This window comes from Leishmania martiniquensis, chromosome 29 (assembly GCF_017916325.1).
Source record: "Leishmania martiniquensis isolate LSCM1 chromosome 29, whole genome shotgun sequence".
NCBI classification, from domain to species: Eukaryota; Euglenozoa; class Kinetoplastea; order Trypanosomatida; family Trypanosomatidae; genus Leishmania; species Leishmania martiniquensis.
In genome coordinates, this window is record NC_090164.1 from 1,109,954 (window position 1) to 1,123,746 (window position 13,793).

A 13,793-nucleotide genomic window follows, 5' to 3' on the forward strand; every position below is an offset into this window, starting at 1 on the left:
CCATGCGGGCCCTGCACATGGCCCTTCTAGCCAGTGTGACGCGCGCCCACTAGCTTTTTCTGCGCGCGCTGCGCTGCCCTCCCTACGGCATGCGCACGCATGGAGACCCGCTTGAGCGTGCGCCGCTCTCACTTTCCCTCTCTTCCATCGCCTTTTCCTCCTCCGTGACGCTGCGCGCTCACGTCTTTGCTCTCTTCCTCGCCCGCCGGCTTCTTGATCGCACTGCACGCGCACACACATACACTTCCGCGCACCGGAAGACGAGTCGCCACCCGCCGCTGACGACGTCACCGCAAGCGTCACGGGAAAGTGGGTGCGCAGGCGCCTCTTCAGCTCAACCCTTTTTTTCTTGAGGTATTTGTGAGAACGAAGACGAAAGGCATACGTAATCGGACGGAAAAGGAGCGCTTAGCGGAAGACATAATGGCTGAGACTGCTCGGACAACGCGGCATTACGTGAGCGACTGCCTGGAGAGTCGGTACCCGTATGACGCTTGCAATGGCTTTGCTGGCGCTCGGGAGCGCGAGGCGGGTCGCGTGTACAACGGCTTTGGCTCGGGCGCTGCGGACAACATCATGAATAGCTTGACGGACCCCTCCGTCTCCATGGAAGAAAAAACGAGGGCTGCGCATATATTGTACGCCTGCTCCGCGTCGCAGGAGACAAAGATAGAGACTCTCAAGAAGGGACTCGTACCGCTGCTTGTATCGACGCTGCAGCGCTGTCTCGATCTGCTCTTGACACATCAGTGCCTGCTGCTCCTCCGCTCTCTGGCGGTCCTTCCGCAGGGATGCTTAGTGCTCATTCGGGAGAACGCGATACCTGTAGTTGCTGCCGTGCTGCTCACCGCCTCACGGACTGCCGAGTCGTCAGAGGCGGCTCAAAATTGCTGCGTTGCTGCGGCGCACGTTTTGTATGAGGTGAGCAGCAACATGTCCGGGCTGCGGTGGCTGCTGGGGCTGGACCACGACCCGGCCTTTGAGGGGATCGAGGCTGTATGGGTAGGGGAGCCGATGCCGCCGGAGGAACTCGTCACCTTCATAGCCGATGGGTTGGCGCAAAAAAGAATGCCCGCAAAGGCCACTGCCTACCTCGTACAGACTCTCGCGCGCTTTACCAGCCTTGGGCGCGGTGTGGAGGCATTCCTGGCCGTTCCCGATGCAGTCGCCCTCGTGGTCTCGCATCTCGAGCACCTGCGAAATTCTCTGACGGAGGACATTCAGTTGTGTACGGCAACGCTGGAGGTCGTGTGGAACACGAGCCTGGGCCCCGTCGGCGCAGCCGCCATGGAGGTGAGCGGTGTACCGGACATGCTTTTCGAACTTCTCGCGCTCACCAGCGGGAGCGCCGCTGAGGTGCCTGTGTGCGTACAGCGACAATTGACCGGGGCGCTTTCCGCAGTCTCTCAGCTGACGTCTGTCAAGCAGTGCAGCACGAGTGCTGTGTCGTCAGCGCAGACGCGCACTCGCATTATCGTCTTGCTTGACTACGTCCGCAAGTGGAACGAACTTATGGCAACAAAATACACTCGCGCCGCCAAGCCGATCCCCAGCGACGTTTCCGCGGTCGTGACGAACGTGGTTCAGTGCATCCGCTTGGCATCGGAGGTGAAGCCGGTGCGGGACGTCACCCACACCGTATTGGATGCGATGGAGCAGGAGGACGCCATAGAGGCCTTCTACTTCCGCCGCCAGCTCTACTTCCACACAAGGTGGGAGGCCGAGTATAAGGCGAGTGTCGAGGTGTAGGCTGTCTTTGCAGCTGCTTCGCTTTGTGCCCCCCCCCCTCCCTCCCTTCCCCCCTCATCTCGCATTGCGCGCGGGTCTTGAAGGGACGGTGACCTGCCTCGTCCTCTGCCACTGCGTGTGCAGAGGCGCTGCAATTCAGACGTGTATCACGTCGGGCTTTTATGTAAATGGTGCGGCCTCTTTTTCTTTCCCGCTTTCCCTCAGCAGGAGGATGATTGCATGTGCCTTCGCGTTCTTTTCCCCTGAGTTCATTGGCCACCATCCGCGGTGGCCTCTTGGCGCTCTTGCACAGACCGCCACGAGTCCCTCGTTCGCTTCCTCTTTCCGCTCTACCTGTGCCGGCGCCTCGCGGATGCGACCGTAGGCCTGGCCGGCCAGGGTAGTGATGGTGCGTTGGTTGAAGTTGACGAGGGACATGCAGGGAGAGACGAGCTGAGCGTCAGGGATGTATTTAGTGTGCAATGAACAGCAAGGCAGAATGAAGCATCGGGTGCATCGCTGCATCAGCAGACATCAGTAGGTGAGGGCGGCAGCACGCTTGCACGCGGACCCGGAGATGCCGACCCACAAAAATGTATGGCTGCCGCATCGTGCCGCGCCTACGCCAGGGTGGTGCCTTCGCGGTTCCCTCTTTAGATTGACGGCATATCCCCCTCTTCCACACTCTTTTGCGTGCTCCCGTGTTCCACAGTTGAGACTCAGGATCGCGTAACAGTGCGTCGACACGTTACGGCTGCCACAACATAGCTCACCTACCCAAATCACACAAGCACACACACCCAGGTACAACGTAGCGCGCACACGGGCAATCGTAACCCCCCTCAGAAGAGGCGCAACAGCGCACGAGCGCACAGAATAGATTAGAGACGCACATACCCAAAGAGAGAGAGTGAGCAAAGCAGAGGGCTGCGGCAGTGGAGTCGACTAGTCAGTGTTGATATCTGCGATCATCCAGTGGCCGATCCTGCGCGTTTCTCTTTGCCCCCCCAAAGTGCTGGAGCGCTTTGGCAAATCTTTTTTTTTCGTGCGCGTTTTTTTGTTTGTCGAGAACCGCAGTAGCTCGCGGCGTTGTCAGCGGCCGTCATGGGGTCGCACAAGAGGGCAGTCACCGTCGCTTCGACGGACGCCTTTGAAGAAGTCGGACGCGTCTTTCAGCAGGTGCACCAGAGCGCCGCGCACGCGCAGAGGAGCAAGAAGAAACTCATCGCACTCGCTCAGAAGGGCACATCGCAGCTCTGCAAAGATGTGTGTACCGTTGTGCTGCTGATCCTAAAGCAGGTGGCCCAGATTACGCCTGAGGCGATGCGCAGACACTACGCCTTCGTTACAGAACTGTGCAAGGCGTTCCGCGAGTCGTTTGAGTCGGACGACTTGGCGATTGAGCTGCTGAAGACCGTTTCAGCCTTCCACAACGCGGTCGACAAGGCTGTGCGACTGGCCGTCGTATCCACCTTTGAGGCGTTGCTGAGAACAGTGGATCAAAGCAACGTGTCGGAGGAGCGGCAGGACTTCTACCAAGAGGCCGCTGAGCTACTGAAGCAGCGGGTGCATGATAAGTGTCCTCAGGTCCGTGCAAAGGCAGTGGCAAGTGTGGCCGCCTTCCAGTCCGGCAAAAAGGACTGCGACGTGACCCAGCAGCTCATCGCGCTCCTTTGCTGCGACACAAACGCCGATGTGCGCAAGCAGATCCTTCATGCCATTGCTCCGCGCAAAGAATTCCTTGAAGGCTACTTTCACGGCATGATTCGCTCCGTCCGCGACATTGTGGCGCGCGTGCGTGCCGAGGCGTGGGACGCCCTAGGTCGCTTTCCCTGGCGCTACATTACCGCCTACGCGAGCGCCAAGGGGGTGAAGATGCCGGAACTACTGGCGGCCGGTCTTGGCGACTCCAACGCCTCGGTCGTCATCGCCTGCCGGGCGGCGCTCACCAACTGCTGGGTGCACCGTGACTGCAAGGATATGTGTGAAGATTTTATGAACAGCATCGCATGCGGGTACGTACTCCCGTCGCTCCCTCCGTACGAGCACATCAGTGCGGAGCTGCTTGCGTACGCGCAGAAGCGCAAGGCCGACACGCACTTCCCCTTGAAGCTTGACGACATCAACACCGGCGGGCTGTTTTTATGGAAGGCGGATTGCCGTGTGTCGTGCGATACGGAAGGCGAGGACGAGACGCAGCTGCTGCCGCCGCTGGAGCAGTTCAGCGCTGTTCTCCAGGATACCGTCTATGCATACGCGCGACCTGATGCGGACCCCAAGACGGTCAAGTTCCGCAGCGTCGAGGACGCTGACAACATGCTGCGCATTCTGCTTTCCGTCTTTGACATCTACGATGACAACGCCTACTTGGCGCACGCTGACAACACCACCCGCGCATCGCTGCAACGCCTCATCAGTTTCATCCTGAAAGTTGTGCCGGACGAAGACCCATCGCTCTTTGTGCACGTCGCAGTGCGCGCGCTCAAGTCACTTACGGCCCGGACACCAGAGGAGGCGACCAAGGTGATCACGTCCGCGCTTGATTCACTCTTCCGCAGCCTGAAACTGCCGCAGCGCCACGCCTTGGGCTTCGACGATGTGGAAGCGATCGGCCGCAAGAGCCGCGAGCGGCAGCAGGAGCTGGTGAGGCGCAAGGTGCTATGTCGTGCTGGTGAGCTGGCAGAGGAGTCGTACACTGAGCTGAAGGAGGAGATGGACCGGGACGAGAAGTTCCTGCTGCGCATGCAGCTGATCGTCCTCGCCTTCCTGTCACATTCGCAGCGGGGGGACTCTATTCCAATGTTCTGCTACCACATTATTCAGATGGGCCGACATCTCGATAACGAAACTGTGCGCGTGGCGGCGACCAAGTCGCTGTGCTTGCAGTGCCTGATCAACCCCGAGAGCGTGCACACCTTCATGCCGCTCATGTTGGCCGACTCGCAAGAGAACGCTGTTGCTGCCACCACCGGGAACCTAAGGGCGGACATGAGCCTTCCCGTCGCAGCCATTGGCGTCATCTTTGATCTTATCATGGAGTATGGGCTGCGCTTCTTCGACACGGCGAGGCGGCCGCCGACCGAGGCGAGGGCTTTGTACAATGCAGAGAGCGATATCGAGGCTCGGTTGCAGCATGAGCAGGAGTTGGCGGCCGAAGATGTGCACAAGGTGGGCAGCAAGCGTCTCTTGGAAGCGCTACAGTCGTATCTGCTGCCAGGATGCGAGGCCAAGCACGCCATCACAGTTTCCGGCTTCTGCAAACTGCTGAGCTGTAACCGCCTTCCTGCGGAAATGGTGCCGCAAGTGGTAGCCGTTCTGCTTATCCACTACACCGGTGCCATAGCCTCGGCCAAAGAAAGCACCACCGCCGCGTACATGATGGACTACCTCGGCACCCTTTTTCGCAGCTACGCAGCGAGCCACCCGAAGCGCCAGGCGCAGCTCTGCGAGGGTGGCATCGCCGCATTCCGCGTGGTGCTCGAGCGCAATATTGCCTTGGCATCCAGGCTGCTCGAATTCGTCGTGCGCCTTACCGACGCCTACACGCTGACCATCATTCGCGACATTGACCCGCAAGCGGCGAAACGCGCAACCAGAGATGTGACGGGCGAAGTGGCAGGAGCGGCAGAAGGGGAGGAAGAAGCGCAACGCAAGAGCAACCGCATAAACGCGACGCGCTCTTCGATGCAGTCGGGCCGCCTTTTTCGAGAGCTGAGCCGCTATTCCCTTCATGAGCGTCTCTCACAGGAGCTTCTGGTGGAGTTGGCGAGCAACGAGCTGGCCGAGAGCCGCGCTGCCTGTATGGACGCTCTAGAGAAAAACATGTACTTCTACAGTCGCGAACCGCAGCCTTTCTTACACCACTGCGTCGCCGCAGCAGCGCAGGCGACGCAGCAAACTGACTCAGCCTTGCACAAGCGTCTAGAGGCCTGGCAGACGAAGCTTCGCCAGCGATGCGCCGCGGCGGGCGCTGGCCCACAGCCGCATGGTGCCGCAATCGACGCCGAAAGCTTGTATTCGCTAGAGCAGCGGTGGTGTGAGGCGGTGAAGGCCCGGGCAGAGAAGCGGGATGCGTTGCTCGAGGCTGGCTTTGGCGGGCTCGCTTCCATCCCACCTCAGCTTCATGCCGTCTCGCCCGTCACGGTGAAAACCGGAGCTGGGGAGTTGAAGCGAGAGCGCCACTCAGACGTGTTTGACGTGGAGTCCATTTTAGGCACTCGCAAGCGGTCGAGGTGCTGACTTGCAGTTTTTGGCGCACGCAGGGGCCTGCGTGCGTTTCTGCTTTATAGGCATCTCGAACATGGAAGTGGTACCGTGCATCTCCTCTCTTGCGGCAATGCCCTCGCTGGGTGCGGTGGGCCATCGCCGTGAGCGCACTAACAGAGCTCTCCGCATAACTGCGACTTTGTAGGTGCAGCGGAGAGCGCGGTGATGGTGAGGGTGCTGAACGACCGCGCTAGAGAGGCATCGGATGTGGGGCGGGGGCGTGACGTGGGTGAGTGAGACGTGCCCAAGCCGCTGAACCTCTCCCCTGTCCTTCCTCGGACTCCCTGCAGGCAACGGACGCCTACCTCACTCTCGGCTCTCTCCCACGCTCCTTTCTTTGTGGCCGCTGCCCTTTCCCCGGGTGCCCTGCAGAGGTTCGACTTGAGGAGCTCCCCTCCCCCAGCTTCCTCCGCAGCGCGTCGGGGACAGGCTCCGGCTCACCTGGTGGACCTGTGTAACGGGCGTCTAGGACACTTCTCCACTTTCTCCTAACACAGACAAACGAAAAGGGCGCGGAGCTCATTTGGTCTTTGATGGAGCGACACCGCCGCAGCGCGCACGGTGCACCGAGACCTCAATGAAAGGCGGCGGGCGCACTTCCCTCTTGGTGGTCTCTTTCGCGTATGTCGCTCGCTTCGTCTACCTAATCGTCCGCCGCGCTCCTGATGGTGGCCATGTGCCTCGGAGTCACGCCCGCTTGATCCCGCCTCTTTTTCCTCATCGCTTTCCTGCATCTCCTCGTATTCTCTCTTCTGGTTGCACGCGTCGGCGCTCAGCTATCTTCGTGGCGCTCGTAGTGCCTCCGTAGAGCGGTCCATGAAGGAGGGGCCCAGCAACACGCAGCGAGCGTATCCAATCTTTCTGGTGGGCTGCTCGTCGTTGCTCCCCACCCTTTTCTCTGGACCGCACCCCCGCATGCGCATCCATCGACGAGGTCTTCTCCCTGCACATTCTCTGTTGTCGACTCGAGGCTTGCTCTTCTCCGCTGCGCCTCCCGCTTTTCTCTGCGGCAGAGCCTTCAGCCTCTCTTTTGGAGTACTCTCCTGCTCTCTCGCCACGCGAAGATGGTGACGGAGCTGGACGTGAGTGGCATTACCGTGTCGTTCCCTTTCGACCCGTATCCGACCCAGTTGGAGTTCATGCGCAGCGTCGTGGAGTGCCTGCAGCAGGGCTTGAACGGGTTGCTTGAGTCCCCAACTGGGACTGGCAAGACACTCTGCCTGCTGTGTAGCACGCTTGGCTGGCTTGCGGCCACCTCGCAAGGTGCGGTCCGTAGGCACACCAGCGGCCCGGATCAGCAATGCCGAAGTATGCACGCCCACAAGGTGGTCTACTGCAGTCGAACGCATGCTCAGCTTACGCAGGTGGTGCGCGAGCTAAAGCGCACGTCGTATGCGCAGCGTGTCACCATGGCCGTGCTGGGCTCCCGTGAACACATGTGCTTGAACAAGGAGGTGACGAAACTGTCGTCTTCGCAAGCGCAGCATGCCATGTGCAGTGCGCTGCGGGCGGAACGCAATTGCCGCTTTTTCCGTGGTTTGCAGTCGGCAACCGCCGGTGCCAGCCTTCTCCCGCCTGAGTGCGTGGTGCATGACATGGAGGACTTAATGCGAGAGGGAAGTCGAAGCGGGTTCTGCCCGTACTTTCACGAACGTGACGCGGCGATGGACGCCGACATTGTGCTCATGCCTTACAACTACATCCTCGACCCCTCGCTGCAGCAGCAACTGCCCTTCGAGCTGGCGAACTGCATTCTCATTGTGGACGAGGCGCACAACCTGCCCTCCGTGCTCAGCAGCTCGGGCTGTCGGACCTTATCGCCGCTGGATCTGACCACCGCCATCCATGACTGCTCAAGGGCTATCGCAATGCACCGTCTTGCCGCAAAGAAGTCGGAGCTTGATGAGGATGTGGCGGCACAGGAAGAGCAGGAGTTGGCGTCTCTAAAAATCTTGCTGCACCGGCTAGAGACGTGCCTCTACGCGGAGCCCATGGAGGAACCGGCAGGGGTGGCGGCGGCGGCGGCGGCCCCGACGATGACGACGACGACGCGGCGCGACGTGGTACGAGATGCTCGGTACATGTTCACGTTCTTGGAAAAGGCCCTGATAACTCGCGAGATCTTTGGGACGCAGTCGGACGGCGTCGCGTCGGCGTCGGGGCTCACAGGGACTATAGGGAAGTGTGTGACGCTTTTGGCCAATAGTGAGCGGCCCGCGACAAGCCTCGTGCGAGTGCAGCAGTTCCTCACTTCCGTCTTCGCTCTCGATCCCGCTCTTCTCGACTCCACCAGATTTGTGCTGCAGCAGCAGCTTGCTGCCGGCAAGGCGGCCCGCTTACTCGGCTTCTGGGAACTGGATAACGCGCGCTGGATGCGGCAGGTCGCGTCGACATTGCATTCGGTCTTGCTTACGAGCGGCACGTTGTCCCCTCTGGACCAGTTTGCGGCGGAGCTTGGGGTAGAGTTTCAAGTGCGACGAAAGGGAGATCACGTCATCCAGCCCGACCAGGTGCTCGGTGGGGTCCTCTGTCGTGGGCCGAGCGGCGAGAAGCTTAATGGCGGCTATTCATACCGCAGCAGCGTGGACTACCGCGTAGGCCTTGGCATGAGTCTCGCCAACATCGCCCGCAACACACCTGGCGGCACTCTCGTCTTCTTCCCCAGCTATGTCGCCATGAACTCCGTCGTCGAGTTGTGGCGGGCGGGAAGTGGGCGAGCCGGGGACACCAAAACGGTGTGGGGCCTCTTGTCGGAGCTGAAGCCTATCTTCGTGGAGCCGAGCAGCTCTCACGAGCTACCAACCATTGTGGAAGGCTTCCAAAAAGAAGTAGACGCGTCACCACACCGTGGTGCGATTCTTCTGGCGGTGTGCCGCGGCAAGATCAGCGAGGGCATCGACTTTGCCGATCATCATGGCCGTTGCGTGATTGTGACCGGCATCCCGTACGCCAACCACACTGACCTCTTTGTCCGCCTCAAACGCGAGTACACCACGTCGGTCGCGCTGCAGCGGCCGCTGGTGAATGGCAAGCCCTTCACGGGCGATGACTGGTACAGAAACGAGGCGATGCGGGCGGTCAATCAGTGCGTCGGCCGCGTGATCCGGCACAAGGACGACTACGGCGTTGTCCTGTTCGCTGACGAGCGCTTCGAGGCACTTCTGTCGGGCGTGTCGGAGTGGGTGCGACGGAGCACTCGGGTTTTCTCGGAATTCCGCGGCGCCTACGCTGCCGTCGCGCAGTTTTTCGGTGGCCGATGCCGCCGCGCGACCAAGACGGCCTCTGTTCCATATGTGGTGGTCGAAAACGGCGGCGCCGCTGCGGCTGAGCTGCCTCCTTCTGCGACGCTTGCAAAGCTGTACGCAGATGTACAGGATCGTCAGCACGAGGAGCAAGTGCAGGAGGCGCGTAGGCGCCGTTTCGAGGAAGTGCGCGAGGCCAAAGCCAGCGCACGCAAGGATACCGTCACGTCCTTGATGTCGCCGTTGGCACCTGGGCCGTTTGTGTCGATTTCAAGGCAGGATTGCGCCGACGATACCTCCTTGAGGCTGCGACTCACCTCCGCCGAGACACAGGGTGTGACAGTAGTGTCGGCAGGGACGGGTGGCACTGCGGACGTGTGCAGTGGTGTGCAGAAGGAGCAGTCGGACGGCCCCCCAAAGCTCGGCTCTTCGTCTAAGGAGTTCTGCGATTTTCTCAAGGCGCGCGTGCCCGTGGAGGTATACCACCGCTTTAAGATGGTGCTTGCCCAGCTGGCAGCCCTCCGACCGCTTTTGCACGCGTCACCGTCTGCTGCCACCGATGAACTCGCAAGGCTGCTCGCGCCGTTGCGGTCCGTCTTCCACGCGGCAGACCCCGTCCACCACCGTTGTCTCTTCGCTGAATTCGGTCGCCATCTTCCCGAGGAGTTCCGCCCACTGTATGCTGCCCTTCTCAAGTCCAACGGGCTGACGTGAGGGCGCGCCAGCGGCGGCGGCGGGCGGGCTCGCCGCCCTATTCGCACGCCTGCGGTGATGGACGGGCGTGTGCGCGTGTGCCATGCCGCTCTGCCGTCGATGCGGGTGCGCCGTTTTCTTGTGACACACACACCACCACAATATCAATAAGCTTTGCCCTCTTCTCCGGCGTCTCAAGCGGGGCCTCTATTATGCTGAGCCGTCTTCGATTGCTGACGCCTTTCGAGCTTCGCTTCAAGCCAAAGACTGCGCCACGATGATTCTCTCCCTGTCTCTTTCACGCCTTCTATCCGTCTCCCTCTCTCTCGCTGCCTCCTCCCCGTCGTGGCGCGCCCCATATGCCGCTCGCACATCGGGTCGTCCCCCCTCCGCCCCCTTCACCTCAGCAGTGACGCTTTGCACGCAGGCGACTTGGTGCCGCGCCGTACGTTCGTCTCACTGTCTTAAAAAGCCGTCTCTTTCCCTTCGGATTAGCGCCGCAGTGACGCTGGCGGCGGACCGCAACTGGCAAGTCTGAGGAGGGGCACTGCTTCCAACTGCTGTGCCACTTGGAGAGGTTCTCCTCGCGTGACTGCTGCATTCCCTCAGCCCCTCGGCCTCATCGCTTTCTCACATACAGGTGACGGCCGACAAATCGTGTCACGCCTTTCATAAGGTCCGCCACGCTGCCATTAGTTTCGGCGGCGCCTCCCGCGTCTCGGCATCGCGGCGGCCCCCTTTTCTCTGTGGCCCTCTCCTGAAGCGCGTCGTCTTTTCTCTCTACGTGCATGTGTCTGCACGCGAACGCTTCCACAACGCACATTTTTGTCGCTGCCCCCCTTTTCCTCTCCATCCCATTCACCGTTACCTCTTTTTTTTTATTTTTATTTTTAGCTTCCGTTTGTGTAGCGGAGGCGATTTTTCCCCACTCACTGAGTATCTCTCCGACTTGTCTCCCCCTCCCCTTACCGACCCGTTTGGCACTCCCTCTGTTCTCTGCTGCTCTGTGAAACAGCGTTCCCATCTTACACCCCCTCTCCTTCACCTTCATACACGTCCTTTCTGATCATTCTAAATGTCAGGGGAGACGGCAGCGGCGGAGCAGCGCATGCAGGACTATGAGGTCTTCGAGCATCTGGGCTCCGGCGCCACAAGCGACGTGTACCGAGTGAAGAACAGGACGAACAACCGCACGTATGTGCTGAAAAAAATGTCGCTTGCGAACATGAGCGACGAGGAGCAGCTGCGGGCCAAGAGAGAGATTGTCGTCATGGACAACGTCGACCACCCGAATGTTGTAAAGTTTCGGGAGAGCTTTATCGACCCCGTGGACAACTCCGTCGACATCATCATGGAGTACTGCGAGTTTGGCACCCTTGAGGATCTCATTGAGCGACAGCGCTACGAGGGTTGCCCCTTTCCTACCGACGTGCTGCTGGAGTGGATGGCAGAGCTGCTGTGCGGACTGGCCCACATCCACTCCACTCGCATCCTTCATCGCGACCTCAAGACGAGCAACATTTTTGTCACCTCAAAGAATCACTTGAAGCTTGGCGACTTTGGCGTCTGCACGATTCTTTCGAATCCAAACGCCAAGGCGCAGAGTATGATCGGCACCCCTCTTTACTTTGCGCCAGAGGTTTGCAACAACGAGCCCCACGATGAGAGGAGCGACGTGTGGAGTCTCGGCATAGTCTTCTACGAGATGTGCACCCTGCGACGTCCTTTTGAGGCAGACAACCTGTTCACGTTGATCCAGCTCATCCTCGAGTCGGACATTGAGCCATTCAGCAACGGCGTGGACAGCTCGCTGGAGGGGCTCGTGCGGCAGATGCTGGACAGAGATCCAAGCCGACGTCCAACCGCACAGGAGCTCATCGATGTGCATCTCGAAGTGCCTGTGAGCCATCCGTCGCACCCGTCGCAGAAGCCGTCCAGAGGCCGTCTCGTTCAACAGTTCAGTGGACCCAAACTGCACTACAAGAAGAAGTGGCCGCCGCCGGAGGGCACTGTGACAGCTGCTGAAAAGGGCGATAAGGCGCGCGTGACACACGAATGGATTCACACGTGCAGTGCGCTAGACGTTCTTATGGAACCGCAGCAGACCTCGCATTGCCCATCGACCGCCGTCAAAACAAAGAGTGGCGCGACAGCTGCGCAGTCTTCGCATCCTGCAGCCAGCGGTCCACCGGAGGCAGCCTTCGTGGTTGCAAAGCCGAACGCGGAGAAATCGGCGAAGAAGACGGCCTCGAGGAGTGCTGCGGCATCCAACACCTCTTCCAGAACACGCAATCGAACGAAGGCCACAGAGCACGCAGAGGCGCAGAAGGAGCATGCTCTCAGGAGTGCTTCTTTGCCCAGCTTCACAATGCGAGAGCTGCAGCTGGACGTGCAGCGACGTCGCACAGCCATGTTCGGTGAGGAAAGCTCGTTAAGCGTCGACGACGCGCCTGTGGTAATCGAGGTTCGGGGGGTCTCTCTCGCAGAGGTATGGGGCGCATCACGTGACCTCCGCAGCACGTTTGAGGCGCACAGCGGTAGCTCCGTAGCAATGGTGACCATACCGAAAGACACCGCTTCTTTTCTCGCTGACATCGCCGCCGTCATTGATCGACACGCGGCGAACGGTAGACCGATCGCGTTGGAGGCATTAGATGAGGCTTCTGGTCTCCTCTGCAGGTATAAATACCTGAACTACGGCGTGCAGTGACGGGTCGCGTGCCGACAGTGGTGTCTCCTCATTGTGTCCCTTCAGATCCTCGCTCTACCGCATTGAATGGAGGTCTGCATTTGTCTGCGTGCGTGCCTGTGTAAGTGGAGAGTGGCGAACACGTGCCACCTTGTTGCCTACTGGCGAATGCGTTAAGGGTTATTTGTTCTCTCGCCTTTAGCGCGCTTCCGCTTCGCCTCACATGCCGTCGGTCTCCCCCCTTCCCCCACACCTATGCACACACACACACACACATACGACTGCTGCGGCTTTTTTTTCTTTCGTCGCGTCTTCTGCTCCCTCATCGCGCCTTGTGCCGCTCTTATCTTGTTTGGCATTCTCATTCCTGCCTGCGAAGCACACATACCCTGTTTGCTGTGCAGGGTGTGGCAGTTATTTTTTCCTGCAGCGTTCACTGAGACGATCGCGAGTGGTGACGAGAAAGACGTATGAGCAGACCTGGAGGGGAGGGAGACGCGCACGCTCATGAGCGTAGTCGTTTCCTCTTTCGCCTCTTCCTCACTTGCCTGTGGATGTGTCTCGCTGCCTAGTTCCAGCAATTTACTAGGCGAAGAAACCGCGAGGTCAGGCGATGTGGGACTAGCCTGGGGGTGGTGGCGGCGGAACGTGGTTCCGTTCTTGGGCAGCCACAATCAAAGAAATAGGGTGCTGCAAGGTGTTGCTAAGATCAGAGTTTTCGGCAACTGCCTTTCTCCCCTCAACGGAGGCACACAGAAATGGAGCCTCCTCGGCTTTTCTCTCTGCTATCTCATCCGGAATCGCAACGGATGCCTATGCCTCGCCTACGCCTTCTTTTTCGTTGTGTGTGTGTGGGGGGGAGGGGTTGGCAGTCCTTTGCGTAGAGAATGCTGTATATCTCCGCCCGTCTCTCTTTTTCACCTCGTCTGGCGGAGTCGCCCCTCCTCTGCCGCTGCCGCTGCCGACACCACAGAAAAAGTTTCGCGCGGACGACGGCGAGGATGGGGACAGAGGGCGCACCGGGGCATTCCCACCGGCCATCGCGCCTTTGCTTTTCCATCTTTCCACATTCTTGCTTTCCACGGCTTGAGCTCGCACAGGAAAAGGGCTGACGCATTCACAACCGGCAAGCCCGATTTCAGCGGCACTCCTGCACAGATGCTGGCGGCAATGAG

General features: G+C 59.9%; 4 protein-coding genes across 4 annotated transcripts; all 4 read left to right on the forward strand.

Moving 5' to 3' along the window:
• Window positions 1-423: 423 nt before the first annotated feature.
• Window positions 424-1,749, forward strand: LSCM1_04552 (uncharacterized protein; the record flags this gene model as incomplete). The annotated part of the gene is made up of 1 exon (XM_067322055.1): window positions 424-1,749. The coding sequence occupies one exon, from the start codon at window positions 424-426 to the stop codon at window positions 1,747-1,749; it is 1,326 nt and encodes a 441-aa protein (XP_067177150.1).
• A 1,083-nt stretch (window positions 1,750-2,832) lies between these two features.
• Window positions 2,833-5,967, forward strand: LSCM1_04553 (uncharacterized protein; the record flags this gene model as incomplete). Its single annotated transcript, XM_067322056.1, has 1 exon — window positions 2,833-5,967. One exon carries the CDS (start codon window positions 2,833-2,835, stop codon window positions 5,965-5,967), a length of 3,135 nt encoding a protein of 1,044 aa, XP_067177151.1.
• Window positions 5,968-7,058: 1,091 nt separating this feature from the next.
• LSCM1_04554 (uncharacterized protein) lies at window positions 7,059-9,950 on the forward strand (the record flags this gene model as incomplete). The annotated part of the gene is made up of 1 exon (XM_067322057.1): window positions 7,059-9,950. The coding sequence occupies one exon, from the start codon at window positions 7,059-7,061 to the stop codon at window positions 9,948-9,950; it is 2,892 nt and encodes a 963-aa protein (XP_067177152.1).
• A 1,054-nt stretch (window positions 9,951-11,004) lies between these two features.
• Window positions 11,005-12,639, forward strand: LSCM1_04555 (uncharacterized protein; the record flags this gene model as incomplete). The annotated part of the gene is made up of 1 exon (XM_067322058.1): window positions 11,005-12,639. One exon carries the CDS (start codon window positions 11,005-11,007, stop codon window positions 12,637-12,639), a length of 1,635 nt encoding a protein of 544 aa, XP_067177153.1.
• Between the last annotated feature and the right edge of the window lie 1,154 nt (window positions 12,640-13,793).